The sequence below is a fragment of the Onychostruthus taczanowskii genome, unplaced genomic scaffold, assembly GCF_017590055.1.
Source record: "Onychostruthus taczanowskii isolate IOZ18803 unplaced genomic scaffold, ASM1759005v1 scaffold91, whole genome shotgun sequence".
Taxonomy (NCBI): Eukaryota; Metazoa; Chordata; class Aves; order Passeriformes; family Passeridae; genus Onychostruthus; species Onychostruthus taczanowskii.
The window spans coordinates 2,502,917-2,519,349 of NW_024507105.1; the positions used below are offsets into that span (position 1 = coordinate 2,502,917).

The following is a 16,433-nucleotide window of genomic DNA, read 5'->3' on the forward strand; positions in this document are numbered from 1 at the left end:
CTGGTGGAGCAACTAATTAAAAAATTAAAACACCTCTTAATCAGGATGTGGTACCCGTTATGAACATTTACTGTTGTGGAAAACCTGCCAGTTCAGTTAAGCTGCATGTGCTGCATTAGAGTGCAGAGAGAGCTGCCTTTTCAACACATCTGAATTCCCTTCAAACATGCAAATATCTGTGGAGTTTAAGTCTGAATTCCTATATTAAGATCTATGTATGGTTTAGGTTACTTTGTATAGCATTTTGTAATCACACCTCCACCAGCTTCTTCTCTTGCCTCAGACAATTCTCTAGCCAAGCCCAGGATGGGCACACTCCAGAGCCTGGCAGCTCTTCAGATATCCTGAGAATGTTTGTTGAAGAAGTTTTTCAGTTTGGAAAAGCTACACCACTACACTGAGCTGTGTCCCAGGCTTTGCTGCTTCCCACAATCCCTCTGCCTGAACGAGGCATTGGCTTTGAGCTGTGCCCCAAACCATTGCAATCAAGCTCTTCTGTGGTTCCCCTAAATGCCTTTGGGCCATGGACTGCAGGACTGCTCTAATCCTGGCCAAGGCCTCCACCTACTCTGCTCAGAATGCCAGAAGCTCCTGGCATGAGCAAGGAGGTGACAAGGCAGGAGCATGCACGTACAAGACAATGAGTATTCCTCAAAGAAGGCACAAGCTCTGTGACCATTGTCCTGCAGCCATCCTGGGAAGAAGGCTTAAGTGGCCTTTCAGAGTGAGTTCCTCTGGTCAGAGCTGAAAGCAGGTCATGCAGAGGTTCAGGACATGTACAGGAGGAGCAGAGTCAGCAGCAGCATTGTAGCATTCTCATCATTTTCCTCATTTTTCTGAATGAAAAAAGCCCTGGTGGGACAGCATCCCCTCCCTGTGCAATGAGGGGATTGTGACAGGTTTGATACATCTGGAGGCACCAATCACCTGAGATCTCTGCACAGCTGAGAAACTTTATCACAAGCACACCAGAGCCCTGTCTGCTGCCAGGTGATTTTCCACTCGTGCACCTGAACATTTGTCCTGACCAAAGCAGGGCTGCAGAGCTCGTGCTGCCCTGAACAAACGCTGAGCACCAACCATCCATCTCTGCACTCCCAGCAGTGCTAGTAGGTGTAGCCTTTGCTGTAGAGCTGTGCAGGGAAGCTGCCAAGGTCTGGCAGGTAGGAGCAGTTGTCACCCAGGTGGGACAGGGGCAGCGTGTCCTCCTCGCTGAGCTCCAGCTCCGCCTTCAGCGCCGGCCGCGCCTGCTCGGGGAAGGCCATGGAGAACAGAGCCTCAGGCTCACACACAAACTTGTACACGTAGCGCTCCCCAGCCACCTGCAGGGATGAGAGGAGCCCAGGTGAGAGCTGCAGGCCCAGGGAAGGCTTGCAAAGACATTCTGCCTGCCCTGAGATGGGTCAGAGCTGTAAAATTCGCCTTGTCATCTCCTCTTGCTGCTCTGACCTCCCCTGGAACAGCTCCTGTGTCCCATGTTGATGGAGTGACCAAATTATCCTTTGTTTCCTTAAAAAGGAAAAAAGCCCACAAGTTTCTCTCCTCAATTTGATAAAAAGACACTTCATAGGATCTTGGGGACTTCACTTCAGACCTAAGGATTCCCAACTGGACAGAGGCCAAAAGGTCCTGCCTAAGCAATTCACTAGAAAAATAAGATAACAAAAGGAACTAATCACTGTTGTGGGGTGTTTTAGCAGGAGCAAGAGCCTCTTGCCCCTAGCTCAGACTTTGTCTGTAAAGAGCTTTGTTATTTTGCCTTTTATTAAAACTTTTCTGTTTCCAACACTACCACAGAAGCCATCCTGCTGATTTTATGCCATTTGAAGTAGCTGAGCTATCTCAGATGTGATATGTTTTTCTGAGAGCTTATAAGACCTGACTCGAGGAGAAAATATATCACTCCTGGGAGCTGGGATGCTGCCAGCTGACACTCTCTGATAACAGCAGCAGCAGCAGTCCCTGAACAGTCTGTACTCAGTCACACTCCCAGTTATCTCTCCAGGGCCCTGGGTGTGCCACACACCCTCCCTACCACACAGGACCAAGTTCCAGGCAGCTTTTCCCTCACCAGAGGAAGGACTGATTCCATCTCCTTGAAGCTGTAGTAATATACAGAAAAAAGAAAGAAACCTTAATTCCCCCTTTGTTTTATTTCTGATGCTTTGCTTACATTCAGCTCCTTCACAGCTTCTCTGCTGAACTACAGCAAAGAGAAATTTTGGGGAGAGCAAGCCTGGGATGCCTGGCTAATGTGTTTGGAGTTTGTTTTCATGAACAGGACTGTTGGGGGATGTTCCTTGAGCTTTATTTGCATCATCAGCCTCATTACATGACTGAGACAACAGGAAGATGGCAAAGCTCACGTACAGCCAGCAGCAGCCAAAAATTTCTTTGTTACAGAACATTTTAAAAACTTTCTAGCCAAGAGCACACTGCTAAAGCTTACAGACAATTAATTGTTCTAGCCAATCACTAAAAGCACATGTACACCTGCTTCACACAGTGCTTGCTGCTCTGCTTTCTATTAACAATACACCATAACAATATACCATTATTCAGCTTAAAACCTTCTACTATCTTCCTAAGCATATTTTCCTGTAGTCTTAAGGTGTATCTTAGCCAAGCCTAAAACTCAAGCTATTGTTTAATGTTCTTGCTTGTTCTACCATAGTAACTATTCCTACTTTCTGACTTTGCAGCTGCAGCTAGCTCCGAGTTTTCTGTTCTTCCTGTTTCTAGCATTTTTAGAAAGCTTTCCCAGCTTTCTAAAAATCTTCTTACGTTTACTATTTCCCACAGCTAGCTCAAGGACATTTTGTCTAGGACTTCTTGTCTCAAACAAGAGAAGCATCACTTAAAGCACAAAGTTTCCTCCTGCTTTGCAAACTGACCTTCTGCATGATGCCTTTCTCGTAATAGTAGCGCAGAGACCGGCTCAGCTTGTCGTAGTTCATGGCTGGACGGTTCTTCTGGATCCCCCACAGCCTGGCCACCTGCAAAAAGACATCACCAAAGTGGCAATGGCAGGGAGCCCAGCTGGCTCAGCTTGAAAGGTTTAGCTGGGGGTGTATTCTGTTGCCATGTGTCAGAGGTGGGGCAGGTATCTGCTGTTCACTGGGCAGTTTTCTTTATCTCTTCCACACCCAATCCTCCCTCCAGGAGATCTCTTCTCTTCCTGGGCCATTAATTATTAATTATCTTCTGTTCATGGCCAGTGAGTGTCCCTGCATGGCTGACAAAATTCCATCATCTTATTGGGAGATGCTCCGCCCAGGGCAGGAGCCCAGCATTCCTACCTGGATACAATCTGAGATTTGGAACACCAAAGACAGCCTTTTTTCACTGCATTCCCAGAAGAAGAGCAGGCCCATCTCCAGCAGCCCTGGAGCTCCAGAGGAAAACTCCAGCCTTGTGCAGGATCCCTGCTCCAGCAGAAGCACAGCTGGCACTGCAGGAGGGCTGAGCCCCCATGGGATGGGACTGTGCCACCACCCTGACCCACAGGGCTCAGCTCCTGCTCTGACTCTGGCAGTGGTTTGTTTTCTTTTTTTTGTACTATTGCATTTGTATTTTTAAATTTTCCTATTAAAGAACTGTCATTCCTATTCCCATATCTTTGCCTGAGAGCCCCTTAATTTAAAAATTATAATTCAGAGGGTGGGGGTTTGCATTTTCAATTTCAAGGGAGGCTCCTGCCTTCCTTAGCAGACACCTGGCTTTTCAAACCAAGACACCAGCCCAAGAGAAAATAACATCATCCAGCTGGTTCTCCTTTCACTGATGGTACCATAACACATACAAACATTTCAATAATAGATTTATCAATAATTTAACAGCTTTTAAACATGAGGAGAACTCAAGAACTCTGTATCACAGAGAAATTCTGGCCACTACAGAACTCATTTGCTGTCACCTCTGCTCCTCACTCTCCAGCACTCTGAAAGTTTGAGGATGCTAAAGGGCCGCTTTTTCCTATGTTACACTTAATTTTCAAGGTTCCATGTTTATCAGGAGACCAAGCATGAGGGAGCACACTGGAGAGACCTGTGCCTTTCTACTCCTACATGATTTTCAGCTTTATCCATGAGACTCAGAAGTCTGTTTTAAGCTGATGTCAACCTGCCAAGACAACTCATCTGCACTGAAAGTGCCCATAAATTTTCATTTGTAGCAAGAACAGTGCTAAATGCAGCTCTAACTGGAACAAGAGATGAACAGATATTATCGACACTTCCCCCAGATATTGTCAAGTATCACTGGATTTTTTGGAAAATGGCAGCATTTGAAATTACACTTCAGTGGAAGCAATTTTGAAATAAAGACAGACTAGGACATATCTTATGAAAACTTCTGTGATCAGTAGGGCTCAGAACTCCAAACCTCAATGCCAGCCTCAGTATGGAGCATGACAAGACAGCACAGGCCACTGCAAGCTTGAGAGTGGAGTATCCAGGGAAATGAAGGATAATTTGACACACTGCATAGCTGAGCTTCTAAACTTACACACAAGCAGCCTTTCTTAACCTGGTATTTGTGTCACTCAAATACCAGGTTAAGAAGTGTTTTGACCTCTTCTAAAAACCTTGACTTGCTGCAGGGTCTTAGGGCAGAGAAAAAGCCACTTGGGAATTTGCAGCCCCAGAAACAAAGGGTGATTCCCCTGAGCCTGTAGAGAACCCCAATGGTTTCACCTCCTCTGGCTCAATGAGCTTGAACTCCATTCCTCTCCCAGTCCAGGCAATGAAGTGGGAATTGGTGGGATTGTCCAAGAGAGCCACGAGGAACTGCCAGAGCTGGAGCGAGCCCCGTCTCTGGTAGGGGGGTCCTTCCCGGTACCCTCCACCTTCCTGCTTGATGTCTCCTGCTGAGAAGGACAAACAAGACATCTCTAAGGAGAACAGTGCAAAAACAACTGGGGGGAAAAAAAAAGAAAAAAAAAAGCAGCACATTTCACAGTTTCAAAATGTTTACCTGGAATATTTCAGTTCACATAAAACAGTGGCAAATTCACAAGCAACTCTTCCAAGAGCAGCTCTGACATAAGTCACAATTAAGCTGCTTATGCTGGAAGGCCTGGTTGCTGCTAAGAAAGCTCAAAAAATGGGACACCAAAAAGCTGGGTACCAACACACCTGCCAGAACACAGTAATGAACTATGTAGGCCCTAGCCAAGGGGCTGGCTGAGGTGACGAATAACCCTATCTTACACCAAAACTCCAAGCCATTCTTTCTCCAACCTTCAAATTTCTCTGGAACAACACAGACATCATCAGTAAAGGACCTCATCTGCTTGTCATAGCTGCAGCCTGAAAGAGAAAGCAACATCAGCAGTCAGAGTCAGGCAGGGTGGGAGCAGAGGGTGGTTCTGTGCAGGGAGAAAAGACAGTCCCTGCACCTCTTACCTAATGGATCTTCTGTGTTTGAAAGGCTTGGGTAACTCTCAGCATTTATGTACATGGAAGGACAGTCAGGAACATCTACAGAACAATTAACAAACTCATTTGTTTAAAAAGCACAGGTGGATAGGTGAGTGCAGCTGTCTAACCAAGGTCCTCTTGGAGCCCTCCTAAAGGGTGAGTGTCAGACTGTAACTACAACTTCATGTGCATTATCCTTCCAGCCATGGATTAGAGCAGTAAGATTTTGTGGCACCATCCTTCAGAGTAGCCAGGATAGCCAGCCAATCACTTCCACATCACTTTTATACAAAATCATGTATAAATCAATATTCAAAATCAATTTGAACCTCTCAGTTTAAGATAACTACACACTTTGCTGCTGCTTTCCCAGGTAAGAAGGCATTACATTTTTCCAGGGACACTGTGAGGATGTAAATGGAGAGCTGTAGCATCTGAATGTTTCTACAGAGTCTCACAAATGACATTTCAGATGTCTCAAATCTCCCTGGCTTCTTCACATCATGAGGGGACATTCTCACAAACAGTTTAGAAAATATAAAAGAAAAACCAGCCTTTGTTAAAAACAAGCAGGAAATCTTTTCCTGATTCTCTGTGTAGTGTATAGTGCTCTCTGTGCACTGTAATTTTTGTCTTCTGAATCGAATTTATTTACTGCACACAGCTGAAGCAGAAGCTGTAACTGGGAGCTCTGCAAAGGTTTGTGCTACATTTCCCTCTCACACCTGTCTGGCCGTGGCTGCCAGCAGATATTTTGCTGATGCTGAGGAAAGAGAATTCTGAGCTGACAGCCTGGGTGTTATTACAATCATAAACTACTCCCACAAAAAGCACATTCCCATCTTCTGGGCTTGCACATTTCCTGAACAGAAGGACCCAGTGAAATTGTAATACCAATATCACCACAGTGATCCCCTCATAAGAGCTTTTTATTTTTATGTTTATTTCTGCTAAAGGAAACCATTCAAGATGTCCATTAAAATACCAGGAAGCCAGGAGTATCATTCCCTCTGGAAGAGGGCATTGTGATCTCAGGATAGTGAGTTTTGGACAGATCTGCCAGAAAAATAAGATTTATCCCTTGTGGAAAAATAAGAGGATCACCTGGTGGAGATATCTGGCATCTAGAGAGCTATTTTTGGCATCACTGACTTTTTTCTCTTGTCATCCCCTGACACCTCTGTTCTCTGAGCCTTGTTTCCATGGGAAGCAGCAGATCCTCCAAGAGCACCCTGGCACTGAGCTGAGCCCACCCAGAGCCCCTTTCCCAGTGCTCAGAGGGGCTGCAAGGGTCCAAGACAGATTTTCTGTACAAGTTCTAACATATTTGATTCCTTCCCTTCTGTAGCTGTTTGCTGTTTTCATATGATTTCTTCAAAGCTGACCTCACTTACTCTCTGCAACCTTCAGCTCACAAATACCCCCAAAACCAAAATCTCCCTGTGAAACTGGGAACAGCCTTTTCCTCGTTCCTGCTGGTGTGTGGGAAATGAATATGAATGAATATGAATTTTAAGTGTCATATTGGCTACTTACTCCCTTGGGGTGGGGATGCTTTTATCTGCTTTGGGTGGATTTAACATCACCTTCTACCTCCCGTCTTGCTCAAGATTTCAGCTCTGCACCACAAAGTCTTTCTCAGAGCAAGGTGAATGTGCCAGTCTTATTTTGGATGCAGTGAACCTCAGAACTGCTTTAGCTCCAGCTACCCAGAGAGAACATGCTACTGACTGAGCCAGTGCTGCTCCAGAGCTCTGCTTCACCCTCGAGAGTGAAGTATCCAGGGAAATGAAGGCTGTGGATGATTTGACTCACTGCATGGCTGAGGTTTCAAACTTACACACAAACAGCCTTTCTTAAACCTGCTCAGAGAGCAGCAGTTCATCCAGCTGCACGCTCACCAAGGAGCTGCTCACCCCACTGAAGATGTCCATGCACTCAGGAAGGGTCACTTCTGCCTACCTGGCTCGTACAGGTAATCCAGCTGCTCCTGCTTGACCAGCACAGCTGCTGGGTACTGCTGCCTGCTGCCTGCCCGGGCTGCTGGCTCGTGCTGGGGGTCCTGCTGCTCCTGCTTGAAGCCTTGCTGAGGGTACTGGAGGCAGGGCTTGGGCAGCTGGCACTGGTAGGCAGCAGGGTCTTCCTGGGAGGCTGGGAAGGAATGGCACATCTCCAGAGGTGGCTGATAGGCAGAGCTAAGAAGGGAGAGCACGTGAGACTGCTGCTTTCTTGAGACTGTGCAGCCCCAGAAACAATGGGGGATTCCCCTGTGTCACTGTGATGTTTTATGAAAATCCTTTTGCCAGGATTTTTCTCCTGAGAAGCCTCAGAAAATAAATGTGAAAAATAACTATTTGATGGCTGGGGAATATGTGGTCTGGAGGTTGTTTACCAACAGGTGCATCTTTGATTGGTCCATGTGGGTTGTTTTTACTTGATGACCAATCATGCTCCAGCTGTCTCGAGGCTCTGAGCAGTCACAGGTTTTTATTATTCATTCCTTTCCAGCCTTCTGATGCTTTCCTTTCTCTATACTTTTCAGTATAGCTTTAGTACAGCATTTTTAATATAACATAATATCATAATATAATAAATCAGATTTCTAAGAATTATGGAATCAGATTCATCTCTTCCCTTGTCCTCACACAACGACACCCCTGAGCCTGTAGAGAATCCCATGGGCTCAGCCCTGGTTTCTGCTTCCCGGGCCCCCTGGTTCCAGCCCTGGCATGGGGCTGGCTGAGGGACAGAAACCTCCTCCAATGACACCCCTGAGCCTGTAGAGAACACCCTGGGCTCAGCTCTGGTTTCTGCTTCCTGGGCCCCCTGGTTCCAGCCCTGGCATGGGGCTGGCTGAGGGACAGAAACCTCCTCAACCCATTCCTGGAGCTGCAGGAGCTCACTGTGGCTGCCACAGGGAAGGATGACATCCCAGGGAAGGGTGTTCCCAAGGGCAGCTGCCCCACAGCCCAGCACTGCCAGGATCTGGCAGGGTTAAGGGTGTGGATTTCACACCCCAGGCAGCAGAGCTGGGTCCCACAGGAGGCTGGAAACAGGGCACTTCCACCGGGATGCTGCAGCCCTTCCTCTTCCACCACCCAGCAGGGCAATCCTTGCCAGTGGCTGTCCCCTCCTCAGGTGAGGTAACTCACCTGCTCTCACTGAGGAACCCACAGCTGGATGTGGGGTGGGGTGGCCCTGCAGGGCTCAGGAAGCTCCTGTCCTGTCTGGGGAACTGCTGCAGTGGGGGCTGGATCAGGACTCCGGGGCTGGGGGACTCTCTGGGCTGGTCATAGGCACTGGAAGAGCCAAACAGACATTGCAGCACTTCAGTTCTCCAGGAAGGACTTGTGGCAGCACCTGGAACATCTCTGTCTTAGGCTGCAAGATTTAGCTGGGGGTGTGTGGTTATTTCCATCTGTCAGAGGTGGGGCAGGTATCTGCTGTTCACCGGGCAGTTTTTTCTTTATCTCTCCCACAGCCAATCCTCCCTCCAGGAGATCTCTGCTGTTCATGGGCCATTAGTTATTAATTATCTTCTGTTAATGGGCCAGTGAGAATTTTTATTTTTTTCCTTATTAAAAAAACTTTTTTTTCCTATTCCCACATCTTTGCCTAGAGCCCCTTAATTTCAAATTTACAACAATTCAGAGGGAGGGGTTTTTTCCATTTTTCCATTTCCATTTTTCCATTTTCCATTTTCCATTTCAGGGGAGGCTCCTGCCTTCCTTAGCACACACCTGGCTTTTCAAACCAAGACACAGCCAATGCAGAGCTCTGGATTCCAGAGCAGCTGCTGCCCCTCTGTGTGAGCCATACCTGGCATAAAGGCACTGCTCGCTCTTGTGCTGGAGGGGCTGCTCGTGGCTGCAGGACAGCTCCGAGGGGCTCTGGGGCTCCTTTTTGATCTTAGCAGGAGGACTGTGAAAAGCCACTGCAGGAGAGAAAGGAAAGATCAAACTGACACTTTTGTGGGGAGCTGTGATCATCAGGCAATTCCAAATGCAGGGGTCTGAATCTCTGCTGAATGAAATCTCTGCTGAATGAAATCTACCCTGAACTCCATGGGATTTTCAAGAAGCTGGATGTGTTAGGAGCAGCCAATTCTTTCCAGCCCCTGACAGCTGGAACAGGCTCTCACATTACACCTGACTCACTGATTCACCCAGAGTGAAACTGGGACCATTCCTTTCCTCAGCTCTAGGTCAAAAAGACAAAAAAATCAAATGTATGGCTCAGAGACCAAGCTCTGAGAAAGGAGGGAAACAAGAGCAACCAGTAAAAGTGTTTAATTTCAGTTTACATGGGGACAACTGCCTGGGGCAGGGGAGAAAAGGCTGCAGAATTTGGATTTGCCCTTCCCCAGGGGATGTGAGCATCCCCGTGGTACTTACAGTTTTCTGAATGGAAATCAGGCACAAATTGCTCATCATTGTCTGGAACCTGAGCTGTCAGGAGAGAGAGGGAGGGAGAAAAAGAGGCAGGGAGGAGTTAGCTTTGGCACTTGGTTAGCATAATTAACACTAAGGCAGAAATAAATCTCTGCAGGAAAGGCCTGAGCTTTCTGCTGGGATGATTTTAGTGAGTAAGGAGAGTTTCCCTTTGGGATTAATGAATACTTGTGAGTCCTGGGAGAAGCCTTACCCATATTTTATAACTTCTAACAATTACTTTTACATCCCTTTTACTGCAGGGAAGGGAGAGCTTGCAGCAGATTGTTGTTATTTCATAAACTCTGCCACTGCTGCTGACAGAAATGCTGCTGCTGCTAACAGACAAATCTGCAGTTTTTGTTATTGCAGAGTGGACAACAGATTGCACTCCCTCTGCTCTAAAACAGAGGTGATGTAGTCAAAATTGAGGGACATAAAGGATGGAAGCCTATTAACCTGAGTTAGCCAAAAAAAACCTGAGGGAGTAACACTGTGCTAGGTAGTGAATAAGAATGGAACTGGCCAAACCCTTCACTCTGCAATTGCTGTTCCTTCCAATAACCTGGATGACAACAAACTGCAAATGTAAGCAATAAAACACGGGGAATTTGAATATTCTAGATGTTTTTTTTTTCCCGTTATCTGAATTATCTTTGAAAAGCAACGTGGGAATAGAAGAAATTCTGGGGATCATGAGCAGACTTGGGACTTGTCAGCCTTGAGGCTCTCCATGGCATCACAGGTGATGTCACAAGAGAATGAAATACTGAAAGCCACAGAGCAGATGGGAAATGAGGGGCAAGGCTGGGTGCTGGCAGTGGTGCCTGACCACAGATACCAGGCTAGAACCCTAAAGAGAAGAGTTTCAATTTCACTCTTAAGCTGCACCAAGGGAAATTTAGGCTGGATATCAGGAAGAAGTTTTTCACAGAAAGGTGATAAAGTTCTGGAATGGCTGCCCAGGGAGGTGGTGCAGTCACCATCCCTGGAGGTGTTTAACCAAGCCTGCGAGACATCATTGGGATAATTAATGGACATCATTGGGATAATTTTATGAGATAATTTATGAGGTTATCTAAACCCAGCTCTGCTCCTGTTCCAGGCACTCACCCTGCAGCCCTGACCCCCCCATTTCCCCACAACTTCCCAGAGCTGCAGCACTGGAACCTCAGTTTTCTGCCTGATATATGAATGTGCTCCTTCACAGGACCTGCCTGTGCTGCTTTTCTCCAAGGAAATTTGGTTTTTGTTTGTTTCTCTGAATGCTGATGCATTTCTAGAAATTATTTGGCTTGAAGTTAATTCCATCCAGTTACCAACTGCCAGGTTCACCCCAAGTGCAGCAGATCCTGGTAAAAACAGTGCAGAGGAAAAATGGATTTTTACTAACCAGACCCAGGATTTTTCAGCATGTGTTTTTTTTAAGAGCCATGCTATTTTCAGCATGTGGTTTTTTTCTTTTCTTTTTTTTTTCCTGCAGAATAATTCTTTGACTCTCAAAATGAGAAATCAAGTGTTAATTGACACTACTAAAAATATTTTTAAAAGATAACAGAGATACACCTATGACTGAAATCACACCAATACATAACACACATAAACACATTTATACAGATTGATATGGGTTAAATTCATTAACATTTTTGGCTGATGCCTTATTTCTATTTTGCTTCCTTCCTAGGTTTTCTTCCCTTTTATTTAAAAAGTAACACCAAAAATTGTAAATAAATTACAATTAAAAAAAACCCTACATGTGATAAAGAAGAAGAATAAATAACATATTTAATATTTTCTCTTTTTCTCCTGCTTTGTTTAGGGAGGTACTCTTCAGTGCTCTGATGCTTTCATCTCATGAACAAATGTTGACACACAGGACATTAACAAAAAATATTTTCACCATTCAGGAAAATATTTTGACATCCTGGTGAACAGAAAAAAGCAATAGTTTGCTTCAGAGGGTATTTTTTCTTGTTACAAGTCTGGAGATGGGGAAAACAATGGCAGAAACCAGTTCCCTGATATACAGAACAAAATAATAAAATACATTATTAAAACTCATCCTGAATTTCTCATGGATTTCATGTGGACTCTGATTAGATGCTAGGAGCTATGCAAAATGATAATTAAAAGGAATTTTAAATTTGAAATGTTCCAAAAACATGCAGTGAGGTTTGCATTGTCATTTATCAATCCTGGCTGGATGCAGAGCACCTCCAGGGCTGTGAGTGACTTCCAAACTCATCCTACAAACCCTCTGCTACTGGCAAATATATTGGAAATATATGGAAATAATAATATGGAAATAATGGAAATTCCTTAATTGGTGAGCTAAAAAATTATCAGTCATGGGAAAATCCAAAATTGAAACTCTCCCAAAAATCAGTTTTGAGGCAAACTTATTGGCAACTGGAGTCCTTGTAAGATTTAAAAGAAATCAAGCTCAGGTCAATTACATGACCAGCAATTAATACCTATTTTCCTGTTCTGATAAAAGTTACATTGATATTTCAATACTGAAACAGCCTCCAGGTGATTCCTGCTGCATCCTCACAATCCTCACACTCCTGAGCACTGCCTGATCAACTCATCTCAGTTCACTCTGGAATGAACAGAAAACTTCTGATTTTTCTCTTTAATAAGCCTACTTAGTCGGCAAATACATTTTTGAAGGCTTAGAAAAATAATTGTTTGACAAGATTGTCTCTCACTTGTGGTAAAATGAGAGGAAATAACCCTGCTAAAAATGCCACGCATATTTTTACATCATTATTGTTAAATATTTTTAAGTACCAGATACAATAAGTGCTTCTGTATTTATTAAGAATCTGTACTTGAGGATGTGTTTGGAATTTTCTGAAAATGAATCATCTGGAATTGGAGCAAAATCACCATGTTCAGAATTAGTTTCACTTGGAATTAATGTGACTCCCTGGCATTCGAAGTTTTCCTTGAACTTCAAAGTCAAAACAATTAAGACACCAAACTGAAAAGTATGTAAATTCCAGGAAGGTCCCCACGGAGTATTACATTTAAAAAATAGAAAAAGAAAAAAAAAAAAAAAAAAAAAAAAAAAAAAAAAAAAAAAGGAAAGAATAGAAGCGTTTTGTTCCACAAATTAAAAGACTACTTTGTTGTTTAAGAAAATATCAACGTTCTGGCAACCTACAAAGATAAGTGGCAAATTAGCATAAAATCGAACCAGTTACAAACAGCCTGGAGCGAAAATTGTACCCAGGAAAGCGGGCCAGGAGCCAAGCCCCATTCATGAACAAATGCCCGGCACAATGGTGCCATACTATTCCAGAAGTTTAAGAAGAAGGGAAGAACCTACCTTCAGTCAGCCAGGTCTCCTGGAGCTGCCGCAGGTCCTGGAAGAGCTCTGCGGGGAGAGGAGCCGCTGCTGCTTGCGGGATGCTCCGGGCGCGGAGCGGGGGAGGCGCCGGCCCCGCTCCCGCTCCCGGTCCCTGCCCGGCCACCCCCGGGTCCCCCTCACCTTCCGAGTCCTGCTCCGGCGGCACGGGCGGCTCCCCGGTAGTCCTGCCAGCGCCCAGCACGGCTCGGCCCGCGGGCAGCGCCGGGCCCGGGGGCGGCTGCGAGAGGAGCGGCTCAGAGCGGAGCCCCGGGCGGAGCGGGGCCGGCCCGGAGCTCCCCCCGGAGCCGCCACTCACCTGCGGGAAAGTGAACGGCACCTGCTGGTCCGGGTACCCCTTCATCCTCCTCGGGCATCTGGCGGGTACCGGCCGAGGGGAACCGGGCCGAACCGGGCCGGGGTGGTCGCCAGCGGCCGGGATCCGCAGCAGCGGCAGCACCGCGACCCGGGAGAGGCGGAGCAGCTGCCGAAACTTGGAACGCGAGGCGGGAGCGAGCCCGCCAGCCCCGGCCGGGACGAGCCCCGGGACAGGAGCCCCGCTCGGGTCGGGTCCCGTCCGGAGCCGGCTCTCAGCACCGGCGGCCCCGGCCCACGCCGAGCCCGCGGCGGCGCCGCCCCGAGCCCGCTCCGAGGCCCCGGGCCCGGCCGCCCATTGGCCCCTCGCTCACGGCCCGGCTCGCCCACTCCTTTGTTTGATCGAATTTGTGAATGAAGCCGCGAGCCGGGGCACTCCCGCCAATCAGCGCTCCCTCGGCCGTCACCCATTGATGGGTGGGGCGTGGCTTCCACCCTGGCGGACCAATCGCGTGGCAGAGCTGCGCTGTTCATTCACAGCCGAGCGCCCATTCATAAAAAAATAAAATTCTGCCGGAGTTCATTCATGAGCGGCTCCAGGCGGGCCCCGCCGTGTCCGTGTGTCCCACCCGGCGTGGCACAGCCCTGCCCCTCCTCAGGACACCGCGCTCGCTTTCAAACCCTCTCCGAGGTCATTTTCAAACCCTCCGAGGTTATTTTCAAGCATTCTTCCAGGTAATTTTCAAACCCTCTGGGGTCATTTCCAAACCCTCTCTGGGGTCGTTTTCAAATCCTTCTCGAGGTCACTTTCAAACCCTCTGAGGTCATTTTCAAGCCCTCCTCGAGATCATTTTCAAACCCTTTGAGGTAATTTTCAAGCATTCTTCCAGGTCATTTTCAAACCGTCTCAGAGGTCATTTTCAAACCCTCTTCGAGGTCGTTTTCAAACCCTCTGAAGTAATTTTCACACCCTCTTCACAAACATTCAGTTCCGTTCTGAGCAAGTTTCAGCAAGAGTTGGAAGAAATCTCACCCACCCAACTGGAGTGAAAATAACTGAGCTAACAGCCTGTCAAAATCAGTTTTACTCACACAAATATTAAGGGACGAGAACATGAAAAAAACCACTCTAATTTTGGGATTTGCCCACTAAAAAAAGTGGATTTGCTTTTCCACATGCTGTCTCCTGGGCCATGTGCATACATCCAGTTATTTTTCCTCCAAATTTCTCCTTTAAAATTCCAAGATACCATTTAACATTTATTAATCCTCTTTATTCTCAAAAAAAAAAAAAATATTAGTGGCATGCAGGACCTGATGATAATAAGATAATCATTCATGGAATGTTATGTCCTGGAAGAGAAATAGGTACTCAATAGAAGAAGAAAAGGGAAAGTTATCCATAAGGCTAAATGGAACTTTATATTTTTAATGTTTTCTGCATTCTCACCCCTCCCAGTTTGCTGTACTGCCCTGCTGGCTGTGAAAGGGGTGTTTGTGAAGTTTAATTCTCTAATCAATGTGTATTTTGATATTTCTGCCAATAGGCTACAACTCCCCACTGTCAGGGAGCCTGACTGGCACAGCCCTGACACACTTGGGGGACAGAACCACGAGTGTGAGCTGCCAGGAGCTCCACAGCCCCAAATCCACTGCCATTTGTACTCACCAGGCAGTTATGCCATTTTTAAAAATTTGTTGGGGTTTTTTAAATTTTTTTTTCTCTGACAGAGATGTTTTGTCAATGCTATCAATGGCTTTTTCTGTTTCTGTGTCACATTTGTTTTCAAAGGCTGGCTAATCAAACGTGAGCAATTAATGTTCAGGGTGATTAATTGCCTTCTATTTTTTTTTCTTGAGGTGTGGAGTGTATGAAGAGTTCAGATGTGATACATAAACCAGAGAGCTGATTCTTATAAAACATTAGCAGCAGATTTATTCCACCACTGTAACCCACACTGCCTGAGGTGTTTCTTCCCTGGACTTGTAATTTATTTTTCTTGGTCACCAAGTGAATTTTGTGCCTAATCCCCCTCCTCCTCCTGTGACCATCCCTAAGATTTAGCTGTTTCCATTTATTTCAGAAAACCCAGGCCTGGGTTTCAGATGCATCCCCTGCAGCCCACAGCAGCAAAGCTCTCAGACAGAGATGCTGACACAGACAGGATCCAATTACAAACCTCTTAGAAAGTGACGCACTGAAAGTTGGAAAAAACCTCTCTGTGCTGTAGAATGGAGCATGAAGAGACCTGCAGTTCTATAAAAATAATAATAAACAGCTGGATGAAGAGCTCAGGTTTCTTAAGATCAGGCATGAAATCAGCCCAGCTGCTCTTCAGCACCCTGCTGCTCCTTGGACAGGAATAGCTGAGCGAGGAGCTGAGGCCAGAGCTGCCCATTGTTCCCAGCCAGCCTCGCCTGGGAGGTGATGCAATGCCTGAGGAACACAGAAATCCCAGCACTGGGAACTCCTGCCAAGCACTGTGAGCAATTCCAGCTCAGCTGAGCAGCTCCAGCTCAGCCCAGCTGAGGAAGAGTGCAAAGAGGGGCTGGGAATTGTGTGTGCAGATCCCTGCTGGAGTTTTGGGTGCTGAGAGCTTGAGACTTTCTGTGCTGACAGACTCTGACCCCCAGGAGAGCACTGCATTGACCTGGGGCTGTGGAGAAGCTTCCAGAATTGAGTGATAGAACTGGGATTGAGGGTGTGGAGTTTGAATAGAAGTGTGTGATATCACAGGGTGGAAAACTTAGAGTTGAAGGTTTTAGAATATAGTAATATATATAGAGCAAGATGGAGGTTTTAGGGCTGATTCTTCTTCTTCTTCTTTCTCCTTCTTCTCCTTCTCCTCCTTCTCCTCCTTCTCCTCCTTCCTCTTCCCCTTTTTCTTCTCCTTCTCTTCCTCTTCCCTTTCTCGT

The 16,433-nt window shown here is 46.4% G+C and overlaps 1 protein-coding gene across 1 annotated transcript; it reads right to left on the reverse strand.

The window, feature by feature from the left end:
- Nucleotides 1–1,083: 1,083 nt before the first annotated feature.
- ETV4 (ETS variant transcription factor 4) lies at nt 1,084–13,772 on the reverse strand. Its single transcript, XM_041426464.1, has 11 exons — nt 13,522–13,772; nt 13,347–13,443; nt 13,185–13,232; nt 9,815–9,868; nt 9,240–9,354; nt 8,573–8,719; nt 7,383–7,615; nt 5,241–5,309; nt 4,695–4,867; nt 2,895–2,996; nt 1,084–1,322 (listed from the first exon to the last, which is right to left on the reverse strand). The coding sequence occupies exons 1-11, from the start codon at nt 13,564–13,566 to the stop codon at nt 1,107–1,109; spliced, it is 1,299 nt and encodes a 432-aa protein (XP_041282398.1). The 5' UTR covers nt 13,567–13,772; the 3' UTR covers nt 1,084–1,106.
- Between the last annotated feature and the right edge of the window lie 2,661 nt (nt 13,773–16,433).